The sequence below is a fragment of the Varroa jacobsoni genome, unplaced genomic scaffold (genome assembly GCF_002532875.2).
Source record: "Varroa jacobsoni isolate VJ856 unplaced genomic scaffold, vjacob_1.0 scaffold_663, whole genome shotgun sequence".
NCBI lineage: Eukaryota > Metazoa > Arthropoda > Arachnida > Mesostigmata > Varroidae > Varroa > Varroa jacobsoni.
In genome coordinates, this window is record NW_019213565.1 from 302,774 (window position 1) to 321,217 (window position 18,444).

The window sequence follows — 18,444 nt, forward strand, 5'->3', positions numbered from 1 at the left end:
ACGACTGGACCCTCAAAAAAGAAGTAATAATCAAAAAGCTCACTTTTTTATAAACTTGTTATTATAAAGCATTGACTTTGAAGCATTTCTATTGAGTTAATGATAGTAGCCATTTAGATTTCCGTTTAGAGACATTTTATTTGAACCTGCGGCTTGCATTCAAGGTCTTACTAGAGTATTAAAATTGAATGAAATCCCTGAAGTATAAGGGTCAGCTTATCGTATATTTCGTTGTAGGGTTTTCATGTCTAGAAACGTTTCGTAAAGATTTTCTGGTCGTTGTCCGTCGACGATCCGAACAAGCTTTGCGTTACTCAGGTAATGGTGTGGAGCTGAATGCATGACCAGCCGCTCTCGTCGACACGTATTCAGTAGGATGACTCTGCCAGAGGGCGGAGTTATTAATCTCATAAACGCATTTATTTTCCGCCCGCAGTTCGCCGGAGGCAAAAACCGCGTCGGGAACTCTAAATTTGCATAATTATTAAAAAAAAAAAACTCTTAATAATACAGAGTAACTTTTAATCGACCGTTCTGAAGGTAACTGAAAGTCAAGTCTTTCTTTATCCTTATGTTTACCTCATTTCATCTTCCCGGAGATGTGAAATGAAGACTCTCAGTCTGTTGAAAGCCTCTCGCCCCACCTGTGGTACGTATTCCTGCAAAGACGCTGCCCAACACAGTGGAACTCTGTGTACTTGAGTTAGGTATTGTATCATTTTGTTTTAGTAGATTTCACATGTGTCTCTATTTCGTATACGAAATAGATCGACCGACAGGGTCAGTTCTAACGAAAGGCGAGAATTGCCCTCTAGCGGTCCCGATGATCTCGTTGCAGTAATCCGCCTTCCAGAAATTCACTGATCTATAATAACCAAATAAACAAATAATGTACACGGATATATTTCAGAGAAGTTCACTTTGGTGACTAACAGAAGCAGCTATTTGAAGGTGTAGCAATGATATTATGTAACAAGTGTTTCTCTTGAATCGCACTAAACCCCTAATTTTCAGATCTTTTTTTTATCATGTTTTTTTATCTGTATGACTATGGTAGGGAATTGAGTTTAAAATAGTGGGAATGAAAGGTTCCTCATGTTAAAATAGATACCTCTAGTACCAACAAGTTCCAGGCGCTCTTACATAAGTCCACAAATCAGCGACTCCACTTTATACCACTATCAAGAATAAAATAAAATTTTAGATTAACGAATGTTGGCCTCTACGGAGTATTATTTTGCTCTTTGCGTATATGGGGCGGCCAAAGCTTCTATAAGCTCTGCGGCCTGCAGTAAATATCAATCTAGCGATAAACATGAATTCTTTTCCATAAACCCTATGTTCGCTTATTCCACTCGGGGCCCTGACAATTTTCGGTTCCCGTCCCGACTACGAGTCATCGATTGCCTGTACTGCTTTTGTTCTACAACAGGCCGAATGTATTGGCTGCAGGTATTAAGGATTAAGGTCGGGTATGAATAAAAGCATCTTAATGACTGAGTTCCAGAGCTAAAAGAAGATACCCAAACAATAAATTCTCGAAAGCATATGCAGTAATCGTGATACTAACTTAGAGAGAGCTATTTTAGTAAGTACGCTCATGAAGCAGAGGAAAAACAGCGTCATATCTCCTACGTATCTTAGCAACAGCCGAATCCGTTTATTCAGACACGATTTAACAGACGCTACTTGTTCTCGTTATGTCATTTTCTAATAGGACATTAATTGGCTGCATACTATTCTTGTATTATGTCATTGATGGATCTAGCTTTTATTACGAAGTTGTTCGAGTTGTGATTTCGTAAACTTCTCATTGTGTTTCGAGCATCGGCTGTGGCCGATTAAAGTTTTGTCTACGGCTGAATATTCAATAAAGCTCATATCGTTGATCGTGCCGTTCGCTATGCGGAAACAAAGTAGCCTACCTTGAAGTCTCTGTATAACAATCCTGTATTTTTACCTGGAAATGTATTAAACAAAAATACTTAACTTATTATTATCTGAGATTGCTTATATATATGTATATAGCAATGACATATTTATGCAGCGTTATAAATGGACCGGGTCATTTGGGCTTGTCCGATTGGAAAAGGAAAATTACCTGTGTTTCAGGAGGACACTCAACTAACAATTGACTTCTTGACAGAAAATTAGTTATTAAAGTATGTGTGTTGTAAGTGTGAAAAATCGTTATTATGAAATGAATATATAGCTCCAAGGCACTTGAACTTGTACAACAATACGAAAAGATGTCCTTAGTATCCACACAAATAGTGCAGTATTTTTTGCGTGTTTCCGGATAAAAACTCTTGTTTCTCCAACCTGTCGTGTGATGATACAGTGGCATTAGATACGACGTCTTATTAAGCGGCTTATGCCGCATTTGCTGGCAGTCGTATGAGCTGCACAATAGATTTGTGTCCAGCCGCAAAAGCAAGCGGAACATAGAGACTGAAAAATAGGCACTTGAAACCTTTCGATATGCCAACTTCAAAAGAGCTGGACTGTCCTCGATGATACGCATTTGTTATGGCGAAAGATGAAGAACCAATTGAAACAAGAGATTAATCTATCGAAGAAAGTTTTCCACTGTAGTATCCAAGCGCACTCCGAATTCGATTGAACTTCTATATATTTCGATTTATATTACATGAATGTTACAGGTTAAAATCTGAAAAAATTCATGGCTCAGTAATCCTTTGCAATGCTAAATAACATTAATTAATAATTCAGTAGCAATTCAATTATCATCCCTAATATAAAAACAACTGTTAACCTGGGCAGATAGTCCATCTTGTCCTGTTAATGTGGGTAGTAAATGAATGATTCGCTTAACCGAGTGAAGCGCCCATTCGTACAATAGGTTGCGGCTGAAGTCAAAATAGTGTTAATGAAAAAAGGTATGAGTAATCTCCATTTCTCATAGTGAAAGTCATAATGCATGATTAGAAAGTCGTAATTTTATTTATTATACGGCCAGTTAAACTTTACGCTGAAAAATGTCTGCAACTTTATAAAAAGATCGTAATAAAAATGACTATGCAAGTTAGATGTTACAACGGAAGCTTTTGCAGGCTGAGAGCGAACTCCTCGATGATGAAGTACGCCATTAGATCCGGGGTTCAGGAAGTGAGCGCGCTTCTTCCATGCAAATTTAACAATCAGTCTTTTTTTCCATGGAGCGCGGCAGATTTTCGTAACGATCTAATCGACGAAGAAGTCCGCCAAAATAGGCGCATAAACGTATAAATTAGTGATTGAACTTGACTAAAGAAACTTCAGTGAGATCAAAATGTTAGAAGTTGTTTTTTTATTTGTGTTCCCCATAGTGCACGATAGGCATTGCATTTGCTACAATCGATCTAGAAATCATGCATAAAAAGTTAAAAAAACAATTAAATCACGTAGAGATACAATTGAATTAGGAAAAAAGTACTCATACAGCTTTTTTGATCTTATGTTACATCATCAATTTGAATAGCGTCTTACGCCACCAGCTAAAGCTGCAAATGTCAAAAATCCTTTCACATCAATTATTGAGTTTCATCAAATGTTATCGTTCTATCAAGAGGAATGCCAGTTAAGGCACTTCTCGCACTCCCGCTTATGCTGTATCAGTCCTAATTAAGGTTACTCCTACAAAAATTCCGGTAGTCAGTGCTCAGGAATCTATATAAGGAACCTATATAAGTATAAACTTTAAAACTATGAGTCTTCGAAACAAAAGGTATAATCGGGTGCGCCGGCTTAAAGGTTAGTTGTTATAAATGCGTATAACGTGCGGAAGCTTTATTATTCCAATAATCGCCATGAGGTGGAGCTTTCCGCGAAGGAAAGCACGCAGCAGCAGATCTATCCGTCTGATAGCGTCTAAAGTTCCATTTGTATAATTTTAGGTGATCTATAATGGGAATAACTCGTGCTATGTCGACAATATTTTGAGGGCTCTTTATAAAGCAAACACTACGGCATAACACGTTCTCCTGACAAAGCCTAGGGTCACACAGTTTGAGCAATGTGTCTAATTACTTCAAATGCTCGCCTTTCCAAGTAATTGATTCGCTTGTTACTCTCTAGTTCATAAGCATCTGACAAGGTCCTCATTTTTTTTTCTTAGCTGATATCAACAATTGGCAACCAACATCTGTTCAATGGTCCTGCCACGCTCGTCCAAGGGAACGAGCTGCATGTAGGCCTACGGAGTGTACTCTACGCAATAATTAGAGCCTTCATAAGGCACCGCACTTAAGCTGACTTTATGCTGTTTTTGGACAATTTATACTCCAGATCTTTTTTAACTATATTTTTTTGATGGTTGCGGATTATCACAGTGCATCAGCCACTAAAGTCTCGAACTGCCAGGGCAGGGATTACTAATTCGAGCTCCGCTGTACGACATATATTTGCGTCACGTTGTGACATATGAATAGGTCGAGATTTTTTATAGGTACTGCTTAGAGGTGCTACAAGGCCCGTATTGAATATGGAGTTCCTCTAATAAAGTATGCCCAGGTGGTAGTTTTGTATTTAGGATGAGACAGTTTATAAAAAGCATATGGCTATGGGCTGCACTGCAATAATAATATCCAATTTATTGACCACTATATCATTAGAAGCAAATCTCCCTAGAACTGCGTTTTAAGCTCTTTTTAAAATTTATTTTGTCGGGTGGTCACATGCTTCAGTGAAGACAATGGAGGCTTGGAGCGAGCTTAGTAGGTCTATTTACTCGAAATACGGCCAACTTGCGATGTCTTTCCTAGATATAATGTTTTGCAATTCTTCCAGAAATTCAGCTTTAAATAACGATCATTTTAGATACAAATTTTAGCTATAGGAAATCGGCCTAACTAAAATTCACACCGATGGTAAGTGATAAATAGTGATGGAGTCACAAGCACTACAAATGCCAACCGTCGCGAAGTTGCTATTAAGATCATCATATCTAACGGGTAAATTAGAAAGTTCCTTTTTCCTCTTTTTCCATACTATCAATATCTTTTTTTTTTTTTTTCATTTATTTATCATCCTTTTTGTGTTCGTATATATTGTATTCATCCTTGTCCCGTGACTCCTGAAGTTATCTTATGCTCGTCCTCGAGATAGAACTTTACTATGAGCCACCATCACATACGGAAGAACTGAAAATCATAATCTCGCACCAATCCGCAAATAGAAAAAACGACAGTACCTTTGCACAAAGGCCTTTCATGCATTCACGAATTGCGTGCGTACCGACTTCAATTAAATCAGGTTACTGCAGCGGGAGTGGCACAGAACACTGGTGATATGACTAATATGTTTCTGTTATTATTAAATTAGCATTACAATATATCTACACACTGCAGAAGTACTCGTACGTTATGATTAAGTTACGTTTGTAATCGGGTTTACTAATTGGTCAGGATTTCACAGTGACAACCCTCACTCCAAGGCAGCTATGGCTCAGCCGTTCAATCCATGATCTCTTTCATAAACATAACGATTCGTAATCGCAAGCAGCGTCTCCTAAAGGAGTGTAAGGTGTCGCCCAGAGTCAGTGGTTGTTCGTGGAACTCGGAATGGCGGCACTGTTACCGAACCACGAACCAGGTCGGATATCAACATCGTTTCTTCTGTACGCTGTCAATCGCCAAGGTTCGTGGACGAGTTTCGTTACTTGCCTCTGCAAAGTTCTGTTTCTTTTACAGAAAACATGCCAGTCCCCCAGAGACCTCCCTCCATATTTGCATAAGCCGCTTCTCTGTATAGTAAATAAGGATGCTTCAAAACGCCGCTGATTTCTTTCAGATCACTCAATTGACGTGAAGCTCATTCATTCAATCTAAGGGAATAATGTTTTATACAATCATTTATATCTTCACAGAAGATTATATTTGTTATAAGAGTATTCCAAAATTATTATTAGAGTGCGCCAGAGTTCCCTTACACGACTCGCTAAAGTCTTCTTTGTTTCATGTTTTGGGTCCGCCATCGCCATTTGGCATTCCATCAGACAAACGGCTGGCTGACTCCCAGCATGACTTACTGATTTTAAAATATCCAAGTGAATCTGCTAAGACAGACGCAGCCGTTTCTCGCATAGAACCAGATCGATATCCGGACGCTTGGCCAAGTAAACTCAGCGACATTTTCGGTCATTTTAGAAGATCTGCAACAGAATAGTCAGTTCAGTAACCCTTGCAAACAACACGCGGGATTCTCATCACTGACAAACTTCGGATACAGGTGAATTCCATGTGTATCGATTTGTATGCTACCCGATACCATCGACAATTCAAATTTTATCTAACTATGGTTAAAAAAAAATGTACTTAGGTTTGCTTGCACCAAATTTGGTGCCTTATGTTGTTCGACTTAAAAAGCCAAAGTAGTATATGTTAATCAAACCCTATTATTAAATACTTCAAAACATTTCATTGCATAGACTGCTCTGCGAGCTGCCTTCTACTGGATCATTTTTTTAACCTTATTATATTTTCGATATAGAAAAAAAACCTATAAGGAGATTTTTCATGGAATAGCGAAGACGTACATTGTATAGAGCGCGAATTCAAAAAAAAAAACATTTTAGAACTTGTGCCATTTGAACGATGTTAAAAGAACATGAAGGATGAATAATGAGTTACCCAAAAGTCGATGAGATAAAAGTAACTAAGCAATGAAAAGCTTCCTCTAATATCTGAGATTATAAACATCTCCATGTAAAGATGTTCGTTATACAATTGTCTACAACTGTAAAGGAGTGTTCTCTATTAGGCGTCTAATATTGATAATAATAATAATAGTAACGTTCTCTAGGAAAACTAGTTATAAGGACAATGTCAAACTTTCACATAAGAACTATCCATGGTAGTGTCTAATAATAATAGAGAAAGAGCACCACACTGCAGTTTTGTTTTATGAATTTTTTCCCTTTAAATGTTCCGACCAGTTCCACTTTCTAAACTTGTCTCGACTTCCAGCTGGTGCATAGATGAGCACCTGTCAATAAATTTTGCATTTCGTACCCGCCGTTAGATTCTGCTACTAATCGCAGAACACGAACAATATAAAACATCAATGTTTTGTGCAGACGTGTTAATTTCATGACAGTGCGATAGGTATATATGTATGACATCCCGCTGAATCAATAACGAAGCCTCCAACGCTAATGTCGTTAAAAATACCAACAATTCTCGTCCACAGAAAAACAAACCACTAGTTATACAACGGTAACAATGATATTGTATAATACATAAGCTTTGCGCTTGGTATATCTAAACGCAATAACGTATTCAATATGATGCATGCGCCTTGTCGTTAACTATAAACCAATCCACTAATTTCCCATGAACAAATCTACCTTGAAGACTAGCTCTTGCATTGCGTTTATCTACGTAGCATTGAAGATTTTTGCCAACGCGGAAGCACTGATTTAATATAATGATTTATTCGTTTCTTAACTATCTCGCAGCTTAATAGGTTGTTGCTTAAAAAGTTTTCTTATTGAATGTGTAGTGCCCTATCAACATCTTACGCTCTAAACCATCTGTTAAGTCAGCTGACTTTGTTATTTAAGTTACTTGTTTTGCCAGTGTAAGCGACCTTGATTTAGCTGGTGTTTGCCGCAAAATACAACTAGAAACCCATAATGTTTCCAAAACAGAACAAGTGAAGCAACCACGTAATCAACAAAAACGAAGCAATTAAATTGCACTGCCAAATACAAAATTAAAGCAACGATTAATTTTTGGACGGGTAAAATCTGGTGAAATTTCATTATTTTCGCAGCAGCTTAATAGTCGTGTTGATATGACTTGTAACCTATAGTTAAACGTGGCGAAAGACACGTGTCTATATAGAGTGTATGGATATTTTTTCCGAGTAAATTTTTGGCATTTTCGTAGGTCTTCGGGATAAAAACTTCTAGGCCTACTCGGATCTTAACATCTCCGTGTCGCTAAGTGCTCGTTCATTTCTCTAGAATGAAATATCTCATAAATCTCACATTGGCTGGTATTACTATGCCCTAAATATTCTTACCCCCAAATATTCAAATTTTTAATACGAGGCGTCTAACATCAAGCTTTTCTTGATAGATCGAAGATTGCACTATATAATTAGTGCTCTTTTTTAATTATTATTAGTCTTAATTATTATACTCCAGTATTTTATATAAATACTGAGCACCTCTTCTTATGCACGAGAACCATAACGCTTAAGTGCTGACTATAACAAAATTTTAGTTACACGGATCTACTTCCTTTTTGGGGCCAGCCTTTCTCAATATCATTCCGCCACCACTCAAGTCTAAACACAACATTAGCTTTGTTTATAGATTCGCCGAGGGCTGTCAAAGTTCGAACGTGGTTTTTCGAATGTCTAGTTATTTGAATTGAGTGGTGTTTAAGAAAGCGCCTTAACTAGTGTAACAAGGCTACTAATAATTACACAGTTAGTCCCTGTTTATAAATCCACTCCTCGGTTTCTAATCAGAATAGTAAATTTTGTTATAGAAAAGCTTGTCCGCAGACTACCTAAATCCTGTGAAATTCTCCGGTGCACACAGTCGTTGTAAGACGGTATAGTTAGAATGGGTCCATAATGTAAATAATGAAGGGTATATGATCACAGCTTATGAACGCTGATTATATCCTTAATAAGAAATTTGTGATAAAGGAAAATGGACCTCAGAATATTAGAGATTATGAATTCGTATACTGACGAACGGCCTTCAGCTTGTTTAACTATAATACGTGTGTTATATAGCAACTAGGATTCTTGTAATTGTCGTTAGCGGATATTCTGTCGTTTTGTTTGAGTCTGCTTTGAGACGAAGGATGATATTTGGCCAGGCGTTCCTTGTTGGGCATCTTGATTTGAAGACGCAAGACCTACTTCATGTGAGGCTCAGTATTTTACCTCCGTAGAAGCCACTGCCCACCACTGAACAATCCTAACCGTTCACAAAAAGGTACTGCAGGATCGTTGATGTTAACACCTAATGTTGCCCATTGGCTCGCTCATGCCATGAATCTACCCGAAACCTGCTTATATAAAAAAAAAATCCTGAATAGATTCCAGTACAGAGATGCACACGCTTGCCGCTGTCCAAATCCGTTGGAGTTGACAAAGTGCTAAATTGTCGTATGCGCAGGCCTTACGAGAATATCACAAAAGGCACTTAATTATTAATTATGCAAGCAACTATATACCTTGCTGCCACTAGCGTTAGTTTACTTTATAAAACAGGAAATTCTGCAGGCAATCCTGTACAGATCACTTCGAACCCTACGTGTTCTTCACGATAGGCTTGTGAGCTTCTGGAGAGGATTACAATAGCTGGTGAGGGTCCTCCTGATCGTCATACGTGAGCACTTCTTTGGCATATGCCAACGCTTGGAACGATTAACAAAATGTGTAGGGTACAATTATTCTGTCATATAGCTGCTTCGTGTCTACTTCACATTTACATATTGTATCCATATTTTTGTTTGCTAGGCAGGCGAAGACTAATACGGTGTTTCCCTATCGATTGACATGGAGGTAGTCTAAGCTTGAAACGTGAAGTAGGTGCAGTTTGTTTCACATCAGGAACCAACCGTGTGAAGGCCTAAGGCAGTACTGGACATGAAACTTAGATACACTATGTGCGTACCTACATAAGTAAACATTTGCTTAGTAGCTGTTTTATATAATACAATTATGATAAAAATAATAACAGCTAAATGTATAACAAGTACACACAGCACATAAACAACACCAAGATGCGGTATTTGACATTGGGAGATCCGCGTTGTTTGATGCAATGTCTTTTCTTGTATTAAATATTGAAGGATTGCTCTGGTTTGAAGGAATTATTTTCTTTTTTTATAACCACTCTTATTTCTTAGTCGCTTTGACAGGGTTCGTATTTTTTTATACACTTCATTTCTATTTCAACAGGTAACGATTAGATTAATCCGACGAACGGCGTTTTGACATTTAAGATGTCGAATTCAGACCAAAGCGGCGAAAACGTGAATGCACTCACGGAAGGACTAACGGCCTTATTGACACCCTGCATTGCGCAGCTCGAACATCAAGTTTCAGAAACACAGGTAAAGATGACATTCATGTGACGGTATTTACGGCCTATTTAAACCTGATATGAAAATATGAGGTGGTCTAAGTTGGGCATAGTAAGCCCGTAATGTTTCATGCTGATAAGGACCTCTAGCCTCCTGAAGCAATGTTTTGCTAAGGCAGTAGAATCGGACTTTTTGTTAAGCTTTTTAATCAATGAGTAAAACCGCGTGGAATACTGTTGCCGCAGGAATGATACCGTATAAAATATGAAAGCAAAATTCGTTGAAATTTTGCCTCAGTGAGCGCTTATTTTGAATAAAGTCGTAATGATGTTGTTAGTAATTAAGCTTTATAATAATAATCATTAGTAATCGAGTCCAATTCCTGACTAGCAATTAATTAGTGATTCATAACTCAAATGTATGAGAGCAGATCTTCGGAGTAAATTTCTCACCTTTCCAGAAATCACAGCAACTCCTCGGAGAACAAATCGATGCTCTATCAGTGGAGCTTCGAAGAATCACAGATTGTACAAGGTAACTGTTCCCGTAGATCCAGTTATGATTGGCATTACAATTCTGAAAGGCTTACGTTATGGTTGAAATTTTGGATAGATTCTATATCTCATGCTACAGTTCAGCGTTTTTTCCCTGGTTACATTATTAATTTGCGTGATGTGTTGGATGGGATAAGCATTTTCTACACGACCTATTAGACTTGTGGTCTGGTTAGCGAAGAGATTTCGTAACTATACATGTCTGATCGCAATTTATATATTGTTGGTCAATTTTAGAGCCTCGCCATTACTCGATTCATACATCAAGAAGTTACTCGTGGCAAAGCGAAAAATTATCGTTGTCAACTCGGTTCTTCAAGCGACTCAAGAGAGGGCGTATAAGTTGCAAGAGAATATTCGAAGAAACACAGCTAAATATCAAGTTCAGCTAGAAACGGGTGCTTTGTAGTTGGCCTCTCGTTATAATTAAGCAAACGAAAATAAAACGCAAACAAATGTCTTATAACGAAGAAATGGCGTTCCGTTTGCTCAAAAAAATTGTCATTTAGCTGTGACTCGGCCAAGCTTACATGAACATGGGACTCCTATTGCTACGCCGTTGTGTTCACAGTGGCATTGTCGCTAGTACAGTGTCGTCACTGTACTATAGGTTGAAGATAACCCGTAGTAAAAAATAACAACTTGACCGCCCGATAGAAACGCACGATCAAATCCTATAATTCTGTAACCCTATTATCAAATACTATAAAATAATTGATTTTGCGGAGAACTCGTTTTTTATATTCGTAAAATTTGTTAGTGCCATCAGCTATAAACAGACTCTGATGCATACAAAAAATATAATGACGTCCGTGATTTATGCTGTATGAAGCTGTGTTTGAATACTGTTCTTCCCCGTAAGTAGATATTTGGTTTCTTTGCAGTCCGTAACCACGATATTTACCAGGCAGTTCGCACTGTCATGTGATTACATGTTCCTTTACGAAAAACTAGCTAAATGCTTCTGTTCGAAAGTAGTGTTTACAGCTTTAATCTCGCTTCGTGACATTGATTTCCTGTATCGCAACGGTAGCTGTCAAAGGGCTAAGTTTTTCATTATAACATCGCATAGACGACGTAGACTACGTGCGATAGTCTAGCCCAATAGCACAAGAACAAATGAAAAATGAAACACGGGTCACATCTGTGTCGCCGGCTTCGAGGATGGTCGCCGAACATCACGCATACTGCACTGAAGACTAATAAACATCGCGTGATATTTCGCCGTATATATGAGTTTGGCGAGTGGCGAACCTCTTTTAACCTATTGCGCCCTGCTTTAATACAACGAAACCAAAAACCAAAAGTCCAGTAGAACCGGTACCAAATACTTGCTACTACGAATGAGCACATTTGAACGCGTTATCAACAAACGTGTCTGTTAACATCAGAGAGGACCACAAGAACAAGTATATATATAATACATATATATATGTATATATATATATACATATATATGTATATATATATATATATATATATATATATATATATATATATATATATATTGAAGCAATAAAGAATTAAACAATTCTTTTCATAAATAAAGAACAATTGTATTCATTCCGTACTTTTATTTATATAAAATACGTCTTTTTTTCTGTATTTACATGGTGTACAAAAACATGTATAAAATAATGCCATAACTTGCACTAGATAACCTTATTTAACATGCGTAACCTTTTCCTTATCATAAGGCTAAACAGCAAACAACCGAAAATTACGCTCTCAAGCATCCTTCGACATCCACTTCATGATGTGAGGTTCATACATACAATTTTCGTTCGTTCTACTCATTATCGACATGTAGTCGAATTCCCGAGTTGACCTGCTATGACTTGTCAGGCCTATACGCATGCATTCCATTTAGTTCAACGTCGTTTACTCGTTCCTTAAAACTAGATATACTCCGTTGATCTCTTCAGCTACAGCTAAACTAACCTATTTCAAATACCGAAACGATTAAGTACCTGTATTACTTACGAAACATGTTCAGAGATGTACAATAGTGATATTTTTCCGATTTTCGAAACCTGTTGTACCTGAATATTTAAAAGTTACAAGTATCGTACCGTTGGTAACGATAACAAGGCTTTCTTTGTTAGCATTTATAACGAACTGTCCATTATTCACAGCGGTTTGCAACACGGATAAGGTTAGCCCATCGGAATAATTCGTAAATTTCAGCGTGCAAATATTCATTCTACTCATCCACCCTTACCCAATCAAATCTGCCACGGCTATACCAATTATCTAAAAAGTCCACTTTAATATAGTTGTGACTGCTGGGGAGATTCGTTGGAAAAGTCGCCACTGAGTTCGCCGACGGCAGCCCGACTGAGGACAATTGAACGGTCCCCTGCAGGCACTTCAAAGTGCATTGGAATGTGTTGAACTTGCCCGCTCGACCAGCACTTCATGAAAACGCGTCGCCGACCACAGGCGTAGAATATAGACGAAGATGTGGAACAGGTTTATGGATTTTCGCGATTATTAGAATCGATGACAACGGATGCAATCGTTGTTTGATGTACCCATCGTCACAGGGAGCGCGTATTACCAAAGATAAAAACAGAAATTAGTATACACACTTACCGAAACATGAGTCTTCATTCAAAATTTTTATTTAAATGTTTTTATGATCAGGTTGCAGTTTTGATCATATGATATCAACAGATTCTCCACTCGAGCTGGAGGGTACTCTCAGTTCAGGCACAACATGCAAAATTGCCTGTTGCGCCAGCACATTATTCTGTTGCACTTTGCTAGTGGCCAGGAAGCACAGTAGGTTTGTCTGTCCTTCAATAATACCTAAATCCTAGTAAAACCGGGATTGGATCAAGTGCCTACTAAAAAATGTTCATAATATTGTCCACTGCAAAATAGCTTAACAAGTAGTGCTTTCTTTTGTTAAGTTGACACAGCAGCGGCTGAGCGTACGCCCACAGCTCGAGCGGAAACCTTTGACTCAGACCTTTTACTTCATTCATCACCAATTGACATACAGGATATAATATATAAGAGAGCCAGAGAGAAAAAGACAAGCAAACTACGTACGACAGTGAGGATCCCGCCCTCTTGTTGGTCCTCGCAGAACTTCATCGCTTCGGGAGAAGACGGTCCACGGAAGAAACCTCTAAAAATATAAATTAAAAAAAGAAAATTAAAAAAATTAAAAAAATCTTGCTTGTCATTATGGTATATCCCGGTGCAGATAAAAAGAGAATAAGTTTTGTGGTTAAAGGGCTATACCTTACTGTGCGCAAAGCTAGAGACGTCACATGACAGTCAATTGTACACACGTACACACCTTCACTAAGGTTCAAAGGTCGACTAAAATTTGTTGGAACAGCTGTCTTAACATGCCTGCATTGACATGTTTCGCGGCCACCCAGCAAATTAAGACAGTAATTGCTTAAATGTCAGTTTCAGTAAATACGGGAACGATGACACTATACTTACAGTGGTTTGATATCGAACAATGGTTTGATCTTTGTTGAGAAGATAGCAATCAAATTTGAGGGATGCTTGAAAGCAATTGCTAGCCTTTGGCAGTTGCGCTCCCACTCCATGATTGAAACCTCTCCCGAAATTCTGCAAGATAGCCGTTTAAAGAAAAAGTGACAGGAACAACAAGTACATAGCCATTTGAAGAAAAAGTATCAGGAACCACAAGTACAAAGACCAACAAAATGCTTGTCGCTATGCGAAAAAATGTCTTCGTCGCATTTCCACAATGTACTAACCCATCAGGATGGCCGTCAAGACTGATGATAGCACGCGGCCTGGGTATCGCGGCCATCGGTTCTCCAACAGGGTTAAGACTGAGTTGATAAACGCTAGGATCGCCTTCAACCGTAAATAAGAGCTGACATCCATCGTAACTCCAGCATCCCGTCGTAACAACTTTCGATGCTGGAAACAACCATAGCAGTAAGGCATGAAAGAGAAAGAAAGACAACACGGGTGGAGATCGTCGCCGATTGATACTTCAATTATGAAGGCCGGATAAAATATTTGTGCTTTTGTCATAATGCAGAGGTAACTTCAGGAAGCTCCCATTTTTAACTGCAATACAAAACAACTCGAAACATCTAATAAAGAAACTACACGGAAACTACACGTTAACACATAACTAAAAACGTATTCTTCTGGAGATAACTGACTTACTGTATCTTTGCGCATCCCATACGGGACTTCCTTGCCAGATGTTGAACCCGCCGTTCGGACATGCGGCGAAAATCCGGAAACCGTCCCGAGACCATCGCAGTAAATGAGCCGATGGTAAAAGCGAAAACGTCGTCAAAGGAACAGCTTCCCCAGTTGCAACGTCAAATACCTGCAAATATTCATAATCCAATAAATTAGTTAAAAACACTTAAATCCTTTCGAGATGGATTCGAGGTGGGAATTTATCGTAACACACCCCGTCGCTATTTCGTTCTCCTATCACTTGCAGTACATCGAATGACATTCTAACCAAACAGTGGTCTTACATTTATATCACCAAAACGAGCCGAGCACACTGCCAGAAGACTTCCGGCGGGATGCCAAGCTACGGAACTGATTAGGGTTCCCGGGAGAAATTGCGTGGCTGAATGCATGGTAGGAGTTTTCACGACGATCGCGGCCGGAATGTTCCACAACAGCAAACCCGTCTCACAACCGACCGCGATATGCGAGCCACTGAACGGTCTGCAAGTATTTAAAACGAAGAGCCAAAATACATGAACGAAAGTATTCCATAGGAACCTCGTCAAACGTGAACACCGAGTCGAAACAAAGCACCGCACAAATAAGGGGAATCAAGGTGCTTACGGAACGCTATTGTGTATATAGTTACACAATAACAAACACGATATTGGTTTGCTTCCATCGTTTGTTAACATGTTTATTACTCAGTTTCTCGGTTGACCCACCTTGACTCAAACGCAAAAAAAAATTTCTTACCTGAAAGCGACGCAGGTAACGTTCTTCTGTTTGGGATGTTTTAACTCCGAGCTGATCGCGGAGTTTTTAGTATACAAGATGACCGAGTCGTTTCGTAGGGCGATTGCTAGCTTTTTCGCCCCAGGGTGCCATGCCAATGCACGTACGTTCCCGGAACGCCAGTTGGCTACCTCTGAATATTTCGAGCAAATCTCCTCCGGAGATAGCTGGCGAATAGAAGCGCAAACAAATGTGAAGAAATATGTAAGATTGTATTTGAATTCGCATCTAACTGCCTAACCTTTGACAAAAGTGGGTCATTCATTTTAATGACAGTATGCAGCAGAGTAGGGTGATAACTTTATGCACATCATTTTCTTGCAGCCTGACACGTAATGTAGACCTTGCTGAAAAATCGCACTTTTAGCCACTTAATTTCCCTCAAAATAATTGGGAATAACCTGTTTCGTTGAGAGCTTGTTCGCAACATGCTATCAAAATGATTAGAAACTATATCAATAGCGGGTGTTTTATCCTGTCTATCGCTCACTGGCAAGTGTGGCTACCTGAAGTTGTGGGAAAAGAAGCCCTCTGAGGAACGTGTATACTCGACCAGCGCAGTGGTAGCATTTCAAAGAGAGACGCGCGGGCGCCGCCATAACGCTTAGTGGAGCGGTCGTTTCAGCTGTTGACAGATGATCAAGAAGGCCATAAAGACCGTGGTCGACGTATGCTTCACAGAGTTGGGCCCATTGGTCACTTGGCTGTTGACGAAGAATGCAGCTTTTCGCAGACATTGATATTGTTGACGAAGGCCTAGCCAATTCATCTTGGATACGTATGAACGTCAACTCGGGGAACTCCAGTTAAATGGCAGACCGGAAGTGTCATGTTAGATTGAGGGATATCGTAGTAATCATCATGAGTTCATATTACTGTTATAATACACTAGGGTTTCGAAAAGTTTATTGATGAACGGAATTTGAGCATAGGGACAGGCATGTTGGTTCTTGTATTCTAAATTCTAATTTTCCAAAATCAGTTAAATAAAAAATGTAGATGTCCTTGTGAAAGCACAGCTTTGTATTATTTATAGGTCTTCGTCCTACATCTGTATTTGACCCGCATTCGACTACTATAATTAGTTTTACTACTGATCGGTTATATTTTGAAGAGCTATTAAAAAAAATGGTGCCTGCACGCCAATGTATGCCCCGAAAAACCTACTACTATACCCTATATTCACTTTGATGTAATATATACCACATCGGCTTGAAATACACGTAGAACATCAGGTGATTCCTTTTCGCTGTAAACGAGGCCATCGGACTCTTCCAAGGTCACTTTGCCCAACGCAGGTGGTGGGGGAAATTCAGCAAGAGAATAGACCCGCATTGTGTCTGTACAACACGACAGTAAAGCAACACAGATGAGTTTAGATCTTTTGTCCTGAGGCGGAAGGATAATACTTGCCAGTTAGTGGCACAAGCTTGTTCAGCATCTTCGGCAACACAGCCACATATTCCTATTGGTATACGCCCAAAGATTTGTATAGGCAACAAGCCAATACGGAATCACTTCATTTACAGATCGCTATATGAAGTATAACACCCACGCACTTCCACTCTTCAAGACATCATTCAATTGCAAGCTGCCTTTAAAGCACGATTAGCAGTCAATCGTACAGTTATTTAGTCACCATTAATAAAAAAACACTACTAACTAATAACAACGTTATGTTCCCTCAAGTACATGAGTAATTGACAATTCCGTACAATAATTATCACACTTGTGTTTGTCGAACGTTCCTTTGACCGCAATTCGGCAAGAGAACTCACATCGTTCTTACTTACATCAATGTGTAATTCCAAGAAATGTATCGCCGACAGTACTTGAATCTTTCGAAAAGGATCGATTTATAAGCAATCCATATTCGAAATATTTGAAAATAAATGTAAATATTTGCATCTCAAAGAATATGTAAAACAGATAAATATGTATCACTTTTACTTGCGCTAAAATTAAACGACACTCTATTTGCTATATATCATCAATAACATACTGGCAGAAAAACACTTGGCAAAAACATAGACACAATAGAAAATTACAATTTCGCAACTAGTTTCGACAATTGACCAACAGGATGTTTAGTGAAATGTTGAGACTTGTTGGCCCACTCCGAATGCTATAGAAAAATTTATAATACTATCAAGCATTTAGTCACTTGCCTTCTGATTAGATTATTTTTCAGACACAAATATTCACACGGTATACTCTTCACAAAAAGTGTCCGTCAAACTGAGCTGTTGTGGTTCTCATTACGAAACCATCAAAGACCGCCGAATTCTAAACAAGACGATTTCGCGCGCCATACTCAAATGCAATACAGACACAAGATCTGGAGAAATTCATAAGCCTCTCGTTCCACTACTACGCGGATTTTATTCACGTAACTATTTATTAGCTTTTCATGTTTGTAAAATATTGTGATAATTCATAAAGCGCTATGCTTTTTTTTTATATATATACAATATAACGTTTGAATATTTTACACCGAACTTCTATATTTACTAGTGTTCAATTGTGAGCGCATACGCCGATCATAGAAGCTTTCTGTGCCCCGCCCACAACAGAAAATTTTTGCCGAAAAATGATATGCGATTAAGATTTCTAAAGTCCGCTGTTTACGCTCACATTATAAAACCACTTGGCACCGAGGGCACATGCCTTCTGTAGTCAACACCTGTATCGAAATGTCTAAACCATAAAATAACTTGCTATTTCTTTTCGTTCGCGCCAATACCCCGTGCTCGGCCCAGCTGACTAGCCTATATAACATGGCGACCTTCCCTCCAATACTGTCCCTTCGGGGACACAGGTATCAGGCCTGTCACGCTGCCGGTTGTGTG

The 18,444-nt window shown here is 38.8% G+C and overlaps 2 protein-coding genes and 1 long non-coding RNA gene across 13 annotated transcripts; 1 reads left to right on the forward strand and 2 right to left on the reverse strand.

The window, feature by feature from the left end:
• Window positions 1–1,664: 1,664 nt before the first annotated feature.
• LOC111262453 (uncharacterized) lies at window positions 1,665–7,850 on the reverse strand. Its single transcript, XR_002681612.2, has 3 exons — window positions 7,346–7,850; window positions 6,029–6,151; window positions 1,665–1,960 (listed from the first exon to the last, which is right to left on the reverse strand). It is a non-coding gene; the product is annotated as an uncharacterized LOC111262453 (long non-coding RNA).
• A 452-nt stretch (window positions 7,851–8,302) lies between these two features.
• Snapin (SNAP associated protein) lies at window positions 8,303–11,080 on the forward strand. 11 transcript variants are annotated; one of them, XM_086969114.1, is made up of 7 exons: window positions 8,305–8,436; window positions 8,805–8,956; window positions 9,235–9,327; window positions 9,484–9,632; window positions 9,928–10,082; window positions 10,513–10,586; window positions 10,844–11,080. In XM_086969114.1, the coding sequence occupies exons 5-7, from the start codon at window positions 9,972–9,974 to the stop codon at window positions 11,013–11,015; spliced, it is 357 nt and encodes a 118-aa protein (XP_086825240.1). In that variant the 5' UTR covers window positions 8,305–8,436; window positions 8,805–8,956; window positions 9,235–9,327; window positions 9,484–9,632; window positions 9,928–9,971; the 3' UTR covers window positions 11,016–11,080. The 11 variants fall into 11 exon arrangements, with proteins under 11 accessions (XP_086825242.1, XP_022692473.1, XP_022692472.1 ...); XM_086969112.1 differs by lacking the exon at window positions 8,305–8,436 and having other exon boundaries at window positions 8,572–8,956; XM_086969115.1 differs by lacking the exon at window positions 8,305–8,436 and having other exon boundaries at window positions 8,752–8,956; window positions 9,488–9,632.
• Window positions 11,081–12,160: 1,080 nt separating this feature from the next.
• LOC111262458 (aladin) lies at window positions 12,161–17,893 on the reverse strand. The gene is made up of 10 exons (XM_022836745.2): window positions 17,764–17,893; window positions 16,799–16,935; window positions 16,102–16,395; window positions 15,557–15,762; window positions 15,103–15,301; window positions 14,777–14,945; window positions 14,353–14,521; window positions 14,069–14,200; window positions 13,664–13,742; window positions 12,161–13,020 (listed from the first exon to the last, which is right to left on the reverse strand). The coding sequence occupies exons 2-10, from the start codon at window positions 16,928–16,930 to the stop codon at window positions 12,874–12,876; spliced, it is 1,527 nt and encodes a 508-aa protein (XP_022692480.1). The 5' UTR covers window positions 16,931–16,935; window positions 17,764–17,893; the 3' UTR covers window positions 12,161–12,873.
• Window positions 17,894–18,444: the final 551 nt, after the last annotated feature.